The 13,692-nt window shown below is 56.9% G+C and overlaps 1 protein-coding gene across 3 annotated transcripts in view; it reads left to right on the top strand.

Moving 5' to 3' along the window:
• Nucleotides 1–13,692, top strand: part of POC1A (POC1 centriolar protein A) — a 70,248-nt gene that overhangs the window by 14,710 nt on the left and 41,846 nt on the right. For all 3 annotated transcript variants that reach the window (XM_073901313.1, XM_025885165.2, XM_073901314.1), the window contains 3 exons: nucleotides 2,101–2,234; nucleotides 11,625–11,693; nucleotides 13,576–13,674. In XM_073901313.1, the coding sequence (XP_073757414.1) occupies nucleotides 2,101–2,234; nucleotides 11,625–11,693; nucleotides 13,576–13,674 (302 nt within the window). The remainder of the gene's footprint in view (nucleotides 1–2,100; nucleotides 2,235–11,624; nucleotides 11,694–13,575; nucleotides 13,675–13,692) is intronic.

Raw genomic sequence — 13,692 nt, 5'->3', positions numbered from 1 at the left:
CTCACGACCTGAAGGGCCGGCAGGAGGATGCCGAGCCAGACTGGGCTCCCGCCTCCCTGGACACCACTCACTCTTTTGCGGGGAGGGGAGGATTCACTTTTTATCATTCACCCAGTTGTGTAATCACAGTGGCTGTGTTTTGATGGTTAAAAAAAAAATCTGGAAGTATGCAGAGTAAAAATGAGAAGTCCCGTATTCCTGTCCTCCCCAGGGGCCTCTGTAGAAGGTCTGTCTGGAGCTTCTGTCCACTTCCCTTTGCACGTGTGTGTCCCTTCCAGCTGTGGGTAGTGGCAGTCACACAGTCACACTCGGCGTTACGAACGTTCTTTCTGCCACTGCTTGTGGCTGGCTCCTTGCCTGTTCAGTTCCTGTTGGGGCAGCCGTGGCCGTATTCTTTGGCTCTCCGTGCCCCAAGTCTTGGTAAACACTGAGGATGCTGACCTCCCCCACCCCCCATGGCCGCGAGTGCGGGGGGTGCAACGGGCTGAGGGAACTGTGTTCTGCCTCTGTGGAGACCCCATCAGCCCCCCTGCAGTCTGGTTCCTGGAGCTGTGGTGCTTAGAGAATGCTCAGGCATAAATACCGTGTTATGTAAAGCCCTGGCTGTCTCCCCTAAGTGTGCTTGGGGACATGTACCCACACTCCCCAGGCGTATCAGCCCATCAGCTGGGCTGGTTTCTGAGGGGCTCCCTGTACCCCTGTGGGCTCTGTGGAAGGCCCACCTGTGGTGGATGTATTTCTGGCCTTGCACTGGTTCTTGCAGACCCACAGGGCCAGGGTGAGGGGTTGGTTTTAGAATTTGTCTTTCTGTTTGTAGCAGTTCTGATTCAGTGGGCCCCGGTTATGTGACCCCCACTGGTGTCCCCCACCTGGCCTGTGGTGGTGGGGATGAAGGCACCGAAGTCTTCTTCAGTAGCTGCTTTCAGAAGCTGTGGTGGAGCTGGTCCTCACGTTGTTGTCCGCATGTGGCCTGCCTGGGTCCAACTCACCTACTCACCAGCCACCTTCTGAGTCCTGCTCCGTGTCAGGCACTGAGCCGGGAGGCAAGGACCCGACACAGCCCCTGCCTGACGGAGCACACAGTCTCATGGGGGACCCGGCCATGAGTCAGAGAGCTGCACCGAAACGTAAAACACTGCAGTGAAGAGTGCGTCCACCAGAGACTTATGGTGCTTTAGGGGGACAATTCAAGGGGGTGGCCCCAATGAGGTCGGGAGGCTTCCCTGAGGGGGTGACTGAGCAGTGAGCTTCAAGGTCAGGGGTAGAGGTGGGCAAGAGTCTCCCAGGTCCGTGTGGAGCAGCTAGGAAGCTGACAGGGCTGGGGTGGTCGGATCTTGCAGAGTGAGGGTCACCAGGATGGACGGGCTCAGGCCAGGCCACTGGGGAACAGGAAGTCACAGATGAGGTTGAGCTGTTGCGCGGGTAAAGCGGCAGGACCTGGAAGCTGCGTGCGACACCCGGGGCAGCAGAGAGGCCCATCGGAGGGCTCCCTCTGTACAGAGGCCTCACAGGCAGGCTCCCCCCCTGCCCCACACCCCAACACGTGGGTGCCATGATACAGCAGGAGAAACGGGTGTGCGTGTCAGGGTGCTTACTCAGGGTCCTAAGGTGAGGAACAGTGGGGAGTCTGGGATTGGAACCCAGGCCCGACTGGCTCCTGAGCGTGTGCCTTACCTCTGCCCGGCTGCCCCACACGCCTGCTCTCGTTGGGCAGGGGCATCGTACTGGCACCTCAGGAATTGTCTTTTCTGTTCAGTTTCCCCTAAGTAGTGGTATGAGAGACAGATTGGGTGTTATGTTTGAGCACTCCGTTCTGCTCCAGCTCCACTGCTCCGTGTGGTGGGAGGGCACGAGGAATCGCCCCATCCCTCGGGCCTTGTCACGTGGGCTCCCGCCTGCCCTGTGTCTCCTGCTGCCCGTCCTCAGCTCTGGACGAGTCTGCTTCTGTTCTTTGGTTGTGGGGCTCCCCACGTCATTGGAGCTGTGGCCACCCTGGTCTAGCCCTGTGCCGAGCCACGGTTGGCCCCGATTGCCCATCTTCAGGCCCCAGCTGCATCCCTGGGCCTCCCAGCCAGTGCCTGACTGATGTCCCTCCCCCAGTGCACAGTGCAGCGGTGAATGCCCTGTCCTTTCACCCGTCCGGAAACTACCTGCTCACGGCCTCCAGCGACTCGACCTTGAAGATTCTGGACCTCATGGAGGGCCGGCTGCTCTACACGCTCCACGGGCATCAGGTGAGGGCATCAGCCTGGCGCTGTGGTGTGGAGGGAGGCGGAGATGCCGTCTCGAGGCCCATGCGGGGCTGAGGTTCACCGGAGGTGGCTCTTCCCTTGGAGCCTGCTGGGGATGGTTTCTGTGGTCCCCGCACAGCCTGGGCAGTGGGGTGAGATGCAGAAACAGGTTCACCCCTCACAGGACCTGTGACCTCTGGCAGAAGTGCTGGGCCTGGTGCTGCAGCTGAGCAGGGAGTGCAGGGGTTAACTTGGGTGGGGGTGGGAGGGGAGGCCTCTGGACATGGTCGGCACACTTCGCACAGGGGGCTGCATGGAATCTGTCCCACAGTGACCTCAGGTGTCCCTCGGTCCAACAGTTGAGTAGAGCCCTGGAACCCCTGCCCAGAATCGGGGTCTCTTGGGGGTTCTGCAGACATCGGTGCCTTTGGAGACAGAAACCACAGGTGTCTCTCAGAGGCAGGTGCTAGGGGGGACATCTTCCTGTTTGTGTGTGTTTGCGAATTCCTGGAATTGAAGCAAGGGAGCAGAGCCCTTCTCTCTGAGTGATTTTTGCCAGTGCGGCTGGTGGCCGGGACTCCCTGGGTGGGCAGCGACCAGCACCAGCCCCCGTGGGCTGGCCGTGGGGAGGTGGGTTGCTTGTAGCCCTCCCTAGCCGCTGGCCTGGGTGCCGGCCTCTCGCACCGCCCCATCAGGAAATGTGGCTGAGCAGAACGGTCATTGGAGTTTCTCCTGTCGGGACATAACTGCCATACCCAAGTGGGGCCAGGGGTGCCGAGAGTTCATCCCCTTCTCCACCTGTGAGCAGGAGGCAGGCAGAGAGGCGAGTGGGGATGAACTCTCGAGGGCTGAGGGAGGCCCCGCTGTGCTCACGTATCTTGGGCTGGCAGCTCTGGATTCTGCTGCCATCTGAGTCGGGCACGTGGGGGCCATTGGCCATGGCTTGGGATGGGAGCCTGGGCCTTTCCTTGTGCTCTCTGGGGACTTGGGAGGCTGCCTGCTCCCCTCAGCCCATGGTGACCGCTTGTCCTCCCTGTCACACATTTGGAGTGCAGGACCAGCGGTCCCATCCCCCCAGTGGCTGGCCCATCTAGGTGTAATATCTGGCCTCTGGGCTGGGTGATTGCTGCTCTTGTTGCAAGCTTGTTGGGGAGCCACCTTGTTAGCCCTTTGGCAAGTCAATTATTCAGTCACGCGTAACCAGTTTGGGATCTTATAACCAGGAGGACATGTGAAAACCACATGAATGATGCTATGTCCCCCAACTCCCTACAGAAAGAAAAGGCAATATCCAGAAACATCATGCAAACAGATGCATGCCGAGTGATCACCCAGGGCTTTGGGGATGTGTGTGTGTGTGTATGTGTGTGCGCGCGCGCGTGTGCGTGCGTGTGTGCACGAGTGTGTGTGGGGGGGTGGGCATGGGGGGGTTCTTTAAACTGCTGACTCGCCTCTCAGCCTGATAACCCTAAAATGTGGTGTCTAACGCCAGTCCCATGTTTGGGTACAGCATCAAGCACAGAAAGGAGGCCTGGAGAAGTGACACAGAGACCTGGTGAAACTGCAGTTGCTTGTCTGCTGTGGAAGCTGGGAATGCGGGAACTAAGCTGAGGGGCAGCTAGCAGTTGGCACAGCCCGTGCGGGTGTGTCGTCCTCTTGGGTTCCCGGCCTGCGAAGTCCGTTCCCTGGCCCTTCTTTCCAGGAAGCTGCGCACCTGGGCTCTTTGGGGACTGGAGCATTCACATTCTGTTTCAGGAGGTGGCTGAGGGCCCCATCAGGCCCAGGTGCCACCAGCCACTTCCCACAACATGGGACTGAGCAGCCCCAGTGCTCCTGAGTGGATCCTCGGTGCCCAGGGATTCTGTCCCACGGGTGAAGATGGCCGATTTGAAAGTGCTTTGGATCCCGGGGGGGTGGGCAGCCGAGGCCCAGGGAGAGGTTTGACATTGTAGGGTTCCCATGCAGCTTAGGGTGGCAGAGCTGGGACTGGTATTCAGGTCTCTGCAGTTCCCACCCTACTTGTCTCACACTTCCGGCTTTTAGCTGTTGAGTTGTGATTTCACTCTTGTTTTGAGATCACTGGTCTGTGTAGGAGGCCAGCAGCCTTTGTGGCTGCTTGTGGCCCAGCCTTGCTGCTACGTGACCTCATTCTGGTCCAGCAGGAGGGAACCCCGTGAAACTTTGGTTTGGACTTGGAGGCCCTCCTTGGGACAGTCCCCACACATGGGAGGGAAGAGCTGTGGGAGTGAAGGCTATTGAGTTGGTTTTTGCCAAGTGGAACACATCCCCTCATGCTTCTAGTTCCACACCTTCAAGAAGGGACAGCACAGGCTGAGGGTCAGGCCCACCGAGAGGAGCCAGCCACGGGGAGCTGATGCCGGCAGGAGGCAGTCCTTGGCCAGGCGGGGGCTCTGGGTGTATGCCAGGGAAGTGTGTCTCTGTCCCGTGTGAGGGCAGGGCCTGAGTCAGCCCCTCTGGGGGAACAGTGAGGGCGGGTCGGTGGACAAGAAGGCTCAGGGGAGACAGTGCTGTTGGGCTGACACTCTGATCTGGGTTGAGGCTAGAAGTCTGATAGGCCATTTAGTGGACTCGTAAAGGCACAGGGGCACCAGGTTGGAGGTACTTGCCAAGTACAAGCTAAGGTCAGGACCACCCAATGTAGCCCGGGTCTCCTGTGCTGTGTTGAGGGCAGCTCACCAGCCCAGGAGTCTGGCCATGGCAGCAGTTTGGCGGTTGTCTAGCACGCAACCGGCCATACCTCCCATCGGCCCTTGTGAAGCTGGCCCCCTTTGTGGGGCTAGGGGTGGACATCAATTATAAGTTTACTGTGGGCCTGAAGGATTCTGGTGTTTCTCTCCTGCAGTCCCAGCTTTGGGACTCTGAGCTATGAAGGGTCATTCAGGGGATGTAGCTAGGGGCTGAGAAAGGCTTCTGCCCCACGGGAGCTCGATGCCATCTAGGCTGTATACCAGGAATTGTTCCTTGGCTGTAGCTGGGGCCCTTGTGGCTCTTCAGAAGCTTCTACCATGTGAGCGTCTTCAACTGATTGACCACTGGGTGCCAGGCTGAGAGCCAGGCAGGCCCTTTGCTCTCTCCAGCCCGGGGGCCCCAGCCCCTCAAACAGCTCTGCTGCTCAAGTTGTGAGGGCCTTCAGCAGTGGGGAGGCAGCGGGTGGTGCAGGTTTCCACACACAACCCGAGCAGACACTGACACTTTGCCAAAGCAGGGAGCGGTGGGACAGGCTGAGGAGCCTGTTGGGGCTGAGAGATAGGGTGGCCCTCTACCTCCAGCTGATCTGCCCACCCCAGGTGGAGGGTGGACAGAGTAGGGAGGGCACTGCCAGCTCGGATGTGGCGCATTGCCCTCTTTCCTCTGCCTTTGCCCCTGAGAACACCAGAGTAATTTCTCTCTCCGTGGATTGAGCTGGTAAAGAGCCTGCACCGGTCACCTTTGTGAGCCTCTTTGACTGAGCCGAGTGCTGGGATGCATTCAGTGGGGGAGGGTTCACACAGCCTTGTCTGGCAGGGGACGGTGCCTAGCTTTTTTAAGGAAACACCCCAATATTTCCAGGAACAAACAGCTTGTACCCACCTGGTTTCTGGTTTTGAGAAGCCATGGGTACCCTCCCACCTAGTTCAGGTGAAAAGTCTGAGCTCAGGAGGCTGCAGATGGGAAGAAGGGTGTCAAGGTCAGACCATTCCAGCTTTGCCTCTTACCCTGGGACATTGGGCAGGACCTGAAGCTTTTCCTTATTTGTAAGAACTGCTGCATCTGCCTCACAACAGGAGAGCATGTGTCTACATTCCCCAGCACCAGGCACGGTAGATCTTCACAGATACTGGTCCTTTTCCACTTCAGCTTTTAGAAAAGATCCTGGGTTGCTCTAGGTGAGAGCTCTTTACGAGGTCATTGAAGGTTTCTGTTATGGGCATGGTCCTGGCACCCTGGGTGGGCAGTCAGTCTTTGGTAGGAAAAGGAGTCCACGGTAGGGGTCTCTGATGGCTCCGCCCCCTCTGATGGGCACGGGCCATAGTCCTCAGCCCTTCCCCCTCTGGGCTGGGGAGTGCCCGTTTCCTTCCTTCCATCACCCACAGAGTCTTTTAAGGGTTTATCTAGCTCTTTGTTTTATTTAGGCTTGTCCTCATCTCCCCCAGAACATCCTCTTGCTTTGGCTTCTCTTTGGCCGCACAGTTCCTGAAATCTGTCCCTGCAGTGACTCTCTGCCTAAATGCACTTGTCCTGACCAGTTGCTCTGAGTAGGTATGGCCTGCTGGTGCCTTGGTCCACAGGTCTGTTGGCAGTGCCCTTTATTAGTCCCGCCCATCAGGTCATCTTTTCTAGGGCCTGACTCCTAGAGGACAGGCCAGGTATCTTGGCATTGGGCTGGCAGGGGTGCCATTACACTCTCTGAGGCTCTGGAAGGTCTTGCTCTGGGGATCAGCCACAGTGGTGACAGTTAAGCGGGAGGAAGAGGAGTCCCTGCCTCTTGCCGGATCCAGTAGAGACTTAGGGGTGTCAGCATACAGGGGCCTCCCCCTCCCCCATCCCTCACCTTGCAGCAGGGAAGAGCAAGAGAAGGAAGAGCTTTCCCACCAAGTACGGCTGTTGTGCGAAGCCCTGTGCCCTGAGCGAGGCCCCCATAGCTCTGTGTGGCAAGTGTGGGGGCAGTGTGCTAGAAATACAGATTGATTTTTCTGTATTTTCTGAAACATAATCTTGAGCCATGCTCATTTGGTTTAAGTCCCCAGAGCTATTTGGGAGAGGATGGTGGGCGGGACGTGGGAGGGAGTTAAATCTGGTGTTTCTGGCTATGCAGTTGGCGTCCGTGTTGCTGCGGAGTGACTGAGCTGCACGAGGACCACTGGGCATGGCTCGAGGGCCTAGAACCCCAAACCAGGGCTGCTGTCTGCACCTGGGGCTGTGCTCTGAGGCTTGGTTGTTGTGAAATCACAGCCTCAGGGTATAGGATCCACCAGGGTTACTGGGAGCTCGCCCCATGCCAGAGCCAAGGCTGGGGCTGGGGAAGTGTCATTAAGGGGCACAGGGTCGAGGAGGAGAGATGGCAGTGTGGTAGAGTGGCCTGGAGCACGAGTGCTACCCCTCAGGCGGCTCCAGGTGGAAGGAAGCTCCCCGAACGTTGCTCCCCCCTCCCCCGTTTCTTCCAGGGCTCTGCGGCCCCTGTGTAGTCATTTCATTTTGGAGAATTACGTTTATGCCTGGGAGTCTCAGACCCAGCTTGGATGGTTGGGTACCTCCTGGGAGAGGTGAGAGGACATCAAGAGGGAGAACAGCTCATTTATTCCAACCTGAGGAAACCAAGAGGTCAGCCTGGCTTTCTGTTCCCTGCCAGCAGCCCAGGATTGAGGATTGGGAGGGAGCAGGTATCCTTGGCCAAGGTCAGGAGAGAGCCTCAGCATTCCTGGACCCCAGCTCCTCCTGGAGGCCACTCCTTGGGTCCACAGGGTCACTACTCAGACATAAGAGTCAGCCCACGGCAGGTGCTGACGAGCGAGTGCAGGAGCCTCCCTGGTGTGGGGGTTTGTGGAAGGAGCAGCCTGGACACCTCAGAGACCAGAGCTCCCAAGCCAGGGGCTTCTCAGGCCTCCTTGGTCTCCGTATCTTTGTTGGATGATCACTCTTTTACCTCTGACTCAAGGCATGTGGTGTGACATTCCTATTTGTTTGCTGGCAGCCAGTGAAAAACATTTCAAAAGCCTTGTGAGGTGGCGGTGGATGGGGTACCTGGCTGGGTCTTTGCCGGCATAGCTGTTGTAGGCACAGCGGTTAAAGTTTCAGGTGCATAGGGGCCTCAGGGAGTCAGGTGGAAGGGGGTGAGGAGAGCGGAGGGGTCTGGACAAGTGGCGGGGGCTGTGGAGGGAGAGTCACCAGGAGCTATGGGATCTAAACACCATGGGTTTCTTTGTTTTGCTTTTTTTTTTTTTTTTAAACTTTCTTGATTGATGCTTGATGTTTTCCGTGCGAGAGTGAAGAAAGCAGACTCTGTGGGTCCCTTGGGTCTGGAGGTTGTCAAAGCAGAGACAGTATGTGATGAAGTGACTGGGTGTGCGTCCAGCCAAGCCGGAGGGCCATGTGTGGCTGGGTCCGGAGGGAGAGTAGGATGGGGTGGAAGGCCAGGCTGCGTCCCGCGCTTGTGACGACCAGGCAGAATCATCTCACCAAAGACCGACGGGCCAGATCTGGAGGTGGAGGATAGGATCTGGTTGAACCTGTGAGGGCCCCTGCCAGCAGGTGGCCTGCCGGCAGTTGGGGACCAGCATGTCAGGCCGGTGGGCACCTCTGGCAGTCAGACCACACTGCTGAAATCTCAGCCAAGAGCTCAGAGTCATGCTCAGAAGTCATTGCAGAGGCCCCTGGGTCTTGCATGGGTGAAGAAACAACTTGGTGACATCCCTGCCGTGAGCCGGTGAATTGTGCATTGAGAGTGACTAATTAACTGAAAAGAGTAAGCCACCTTGAAGGCAGAACGATCTCAAAGAAGGTGGATCCCATCTGATAGTTGTCAGTGATGAAAGGGACCCTCCGAAACCCCAGTGGTTTGGCAGCTGGAATGCACTCCTAGATAACTGCTGGGCTAGAGAGAATCACAGTGGAAACTAAACGTCTGGAGGTGACTGCTGGTGAGGATATTGCATGTTGGAAACTTTGGGGATGTATCTAAAGCAGTAAATCAGAGCCAAATGTGTAGCCTTAAATGAGTTTATTTAAAACTGAGAAAGATTGGAAATAATTGAATTAAGAGCTCAATGCTGAAAGTGGCCGAAAGATCCTGAAGGCAAGATGAGACCCCCTGGAGCTTGTGGTGAGGAGCAGTGAGCAGGCCGGTGGAGCTGGAGCACCAGTGAGGGCAGGAAGCAGGGAGTCTGGTGAGGTCACTGGGGGCCGGGGTTGTCTGGGCCCCGGAAGGGGTGGGATGATGGTGGTCAGTGGTGGAGAAGCCTGGTCTGCATTCCGGTCCCTGCTGGCTCTGGCCCACAGCGGAGCTGCTTTCGTGGGCCGCAGACACACAGGCAAGAGCTTCTGTGGAAGGGTGCTCTCTCCGGGAACACCAGGTACCTGGTGCAGGAGCCGAGCCATCCTCTAGGTAAACAGCCACTGCTGGGGAGGACTGCGGGCCCTGCCCCCTTATTGCTTGCCTGCTGCTGGTGCCATCCCCAGAGTGTCTGGGCTTTTGGACTCCGGGGAAAGCTCTAGCACCTGCTCTTTGGTCCCAGTCCCCCACCAAGCCATGGGCTGCCGGCTGCCTTCTTCAGGGCCCCTGCCACAGCTTGGCCTCCGGCATCTCGTCCCCAGCTTGGCATCTGGTGGTTGAGTGACAGCAGGAAAGGAGACTGATGAGTATTTGTTTGGTTCCTTGGTTGCTGTGACTTCTTGGAAACTGGCTGTTCCTCCATGAGCTCTGGGCAGGCAAAGAGCCCGGCTCTTTTGATGCTCCATGTCCTGGTTTCCTTCTCTTTTCCCTCTTCCTTCTTTGTTTTTTCTCAAAATGAAAATAGTTTTGTTGTTTTGTTTTTATATTAACATAGCAACGCCATATACTCATTGTTTAAGGACTCAAAGTTTGGGAAATTTCAGGATTTCCAAGAATCAAGTAAAAGTCATCTGAAATTTCCTCGCCCCACCACCCCATGAGTCCTGTTCATCTTGTTCACCCTTGGGGGTTGTCCACCTGGAAGAAGTACCTGAGGGATGTTCGACCTGCCCCCTCCCCCACCCCCTCCTGCACTCAGCCCTGCACTGGCCGCCCGTGATGCCTTGCACCTGGCATTTTGCACTCACTGATGTCATTGACGTTGTTCCCAGTCAGACAGATGGATCTCCTTTGTCCTATTGGATGGCCACATAGGACTCCCGGCTGCCCTGATCCCCGGGCCCTTGGAGCCCCGCCTGTGAGAGAAGGCAGGGGGAGGCACAGGGGGAGGCTTTGTCTCTGACCTTTCAGGCCTTGGTCTCCCCTCTGGGACATGTCATCCGTAGAAGGGGTCAGCATGCAAACCATCCTCCGAAGATTAAGTGGGTTAGTGCAGGTCAGTGTTAACTGGCCTTGTACTTAACTTTCTTTCTCACCACCCTCATTATGAGCATCTAGGAGAGGAGGAGCCATGGGTAGATTCTGGAAGTGGAAGAATGTTCCGTCCTGTCCAGGCCGCTTAGGCCCAGGGGGCAGCTTTCCGCCTGCCTGTCCCTTATGGGCAGGCCGAAGCTCTTCTTGTTCCATGACCACAGATCCCTTTTCTAGCCCATAACTTGTCTGGTCTTTTCTGGCATCGAATGGAAGGTGCGCCCCAGTGTTCCTCTTGTCCATGTGTCTATTGCTTCTACCAGCCCATGGCCGGAAGGCACCTCATTTGGGCAACTGGGGCTCTTGCTGCCCCCTGCTCTGGTCTGGAGGAACGGAGGTGTTCTTCGTGAAGGTGGCCGTGCTGTCATCAGTTAGGAGAGAAGCTCTTTTTTCTGGTTTTGCTTGAGGAATGCCAGGTACTGGCAGACTGACAGCTTGGCTAGGAGGAGTTGGTGGTCTACCATGTTGTGTGAACAGACTCTTGCTCCATGCATCTTTCTGCAGTGGATGTCACGCATGTGGGAAGGAGCCTTCCACCTTTCCCGGGAGATCACACCCGGCTCTTCGAAGTCTGGATGTGCTCACGGGCCCTCCAAGTGTTGCCTGCCCTGGTCTGGCATCATCACCCTTCCCGTAGTCACGCAGACCTTCTGCCCTGGGAAAGCCAGAGCAGGCACTTCTCCCGCCAGGGTCCTAACATAAGGCACGTGACATGCACACTGGGGGGATGCGTCTTGTTGCTCCTCTGCTCAGGGACCTTTGATAATCCCCTCCCCAGCCTCCTTCCTGCCCTGCTTCGGGCCTCTTGTGTCCCCTGGACTCCCTGACAGCACCCTGCTTCTGCTCATTGGCTCCTCCTTGGGGCCGCATGCTTCTCTGGTCAGCTACAGGGTGGTGTGGGGGAGGAGCACAGCCTGGGCCAGGGGGACCAAGTTCTGGAGCCCATGCTTGGCCTGGGATGAGTCAGTGCACCTCTCTGACCTCCAGGCTTGTCCTTGGGAAGCGGGAACGGTGATGTCAACCCAGCAGGGCCACCAGCGTGCACTGTCCTGCTAATTCCTCTCTGCCCATCCACCGCCCTGTGGCCTGGCCTTTGTGCTGTCAGCCGTGCTCGGGCACAGAGGCCTCAGCAGTGACACCCATGGCTGAGCTCCTACAGGTGCCTCTGCCAAAGCTTGGGGAGGACTAGGGGCTCAATGAAGCCCTCAGCCCCTTGTCCTGCTGTGGCTCTCGTTCTTGAGCTGGTTTTCTTCCTGTGCGTTTGGAAGCTAGAGTGACCTTTGGTGTTTGTTCTTTTTTGTTTGTTCTGATAGGGTCCGGCCACCACTGTTGCCTTTTCAAGAACGGGGGAGTATTTTGCTTCTGGAGGTTCTGATGAACAAGTAAGTAAAGAACGGTGTGAGGAATGTTGGCTGATACTTATCAGAAGAGAACAGGAGGCCAAGGCGCCTTGAGGATGGGCCAGGTTTCACCAGCTTCCTCGGTGATTTTCAGTGACCATGAAGGCTAAAACATGGGGTGAGGTGCACAGACCCAGGGTGCTCCGCTTGTGGGCTATTTGAGGGGCACCATTTTCAAGCTGCTTGGCTGCGGGGAGAAGATGTGTGTGAGGAGGTCCTGTCCCATTTTGTCACCTTTTGTGCCGAGGCTTTCTGCCTGTCAGCCCTGGTGCCTCCTGCCCAGAATGTTCATTCTCTTGATGCGGGGCGTCACAGCTCTGACTGCTCAGCCCAGTCCCACTGGCCTCCCAGCGAACTCCAGCCCCAGCCCCGTGGACCGATTCGGGTTGAGTTTCTGCCAGGAAAGCAGAAGGTGATTGGAGGCTTTTTCGGCACGGCCTGGATCGGAGACCGTGGGCGTCTTCCCACCCAGCACTGGTTCCTGCGCTAACCAAACAAGGGAGGAGGAAGGCCCAGGGGACCCCTGAGCTGTCCCCGAGTGTGGAGGCCTAGCTCATTGCTTAAACAAGGGAAAATAGTACAGTAAAGTCACACTATAAATAGTCCTGGTAAAAGAAAGTCACATGGTACAAGAGGCAGCCTGGTAGAAAGTAGGGCTTCCGCCCACTCTGGCCCCTCCTCAGCTCCCTGGCTGCCTTCTTAAAGTTGGCTCTGAGAGCCTTTTTGGAGAGACATGTGAGTCTCTTCCCCTCCCAGGAATGTTTTCAGCAGTTGGACTAGTGCAGTTACACGGGGCCCTACAAACAAGGGGGTGGGGGACGTGCTAATTCTGTTTGTAAACAGGAGGAATGAAGGCCTTAAGTGCCCGTCAGTCGGGGGGCAGTAAACAGTGAGCTGCTCTGGGAGTGGCAAGCAGCCTCCCAAAAAACCAGGCTCGTGGCTGCGTCGCAAGCAGGAAAGCATCCCAGGCATGTTGCACTTTCACCTTAACATGGATTTGGGGCTCCTTCTGTGGCCTCCGTTGAGCACCAGCCACACGCCACAGCTCCTGCCACCCTGTAAGTGACCCTGGCAGAGGGCAGCCGCCTGGGGGTGACACCTTCTAGCAGGAGCATTGTTGCTCCCCTGCTCCCCAGGGCCGTTTGCCAACCTTTTGCTGGGGGAGCCTCAAGACGTAAAGATCCTTCAAGTGGACTGGGGAATAATGGGTGTGTTACCCATGGCTCCCTGGGTACCAGTGTCTGTGCCAAGCTGTCTCCTGTGCGGTTGGAAGTAGGATCATCCCCTCTTCACAGATGAGGAACCTGAGGCACAGAGGTTGAGTCCCTTGCCTGGAGCCACACAGTAAAGGGTGGACCCAGGAATTTAACCGTAGCGGTCTGGTGTAACTTAAAGCCAGGCCACTACCCTTGGGAGCTTCTGTTTTAGTGGGGAGACAGATGATAAATGAGGAAGAGAGAAAGAGACATTAAATAACTGTTGACTCTGATGCAATGAAAGAAATCAGTAGAGGGCTATGATAAAAATTAGCAGGAGACCGGGGAAGGTCTCTTGGAGAAGATGCTGCTGAAGCAGACGCTTTAGCTTGAGGAGCCAGCTCCGCTTATGCTGGGACCCTCCAGGGAGGGACCAGCAAGTGCAAAGTCCTGGGGACAGCATGCAGTGAGTCCATCCTGATGGCACAGCCAGGTCTTCTCGAGGCCTGTCTAAAAAGCTGGGGAGGTGGGACAGGTCCCAGAGTTGAGCTGGGGTGTCAGGTGGGGACTGTCTTGCAACTGGCCCAGAACTTTGGGAGTCACCCCTGGCTCCTTTCTTCCATGAAGTAGGGCTGGTGTGATGTCATTGTGCTTGTTGCTCTTGGCAGGTAATGGTTTGGAAGAGTAACTTTGATGTTGTGGATTATGGAGAAGTCCTGAAAGTGCACAGGCCCCCAGCCCTGCCTGCCACGTCCTCCGGGAATCTGGTAAGTGGCTCAGTAGGC

This window comes from Callorhinus ursinus, unplaced genomic scaffold, assembly GCF_003265705.2.
Source record: "Callorhinus ursinus isolate GAN/ISIS: 27379988/994484 unplaced genomic scaffold, GSC_fseal_2.0 scaffold15, whole genome shotgun sequence".
Taxonomy (NCBI): Eukaryota; Metazoa; Chordata; class Mammalia; order Carnivora; family Otariidae; genus Callorhinus; species Callorhinus ursinus.
The sequence above is the reverse complement of the archived record's forward strand: the minus strand, read 5'-3'. Positions and strand labels throughout refer to the sequence as shown.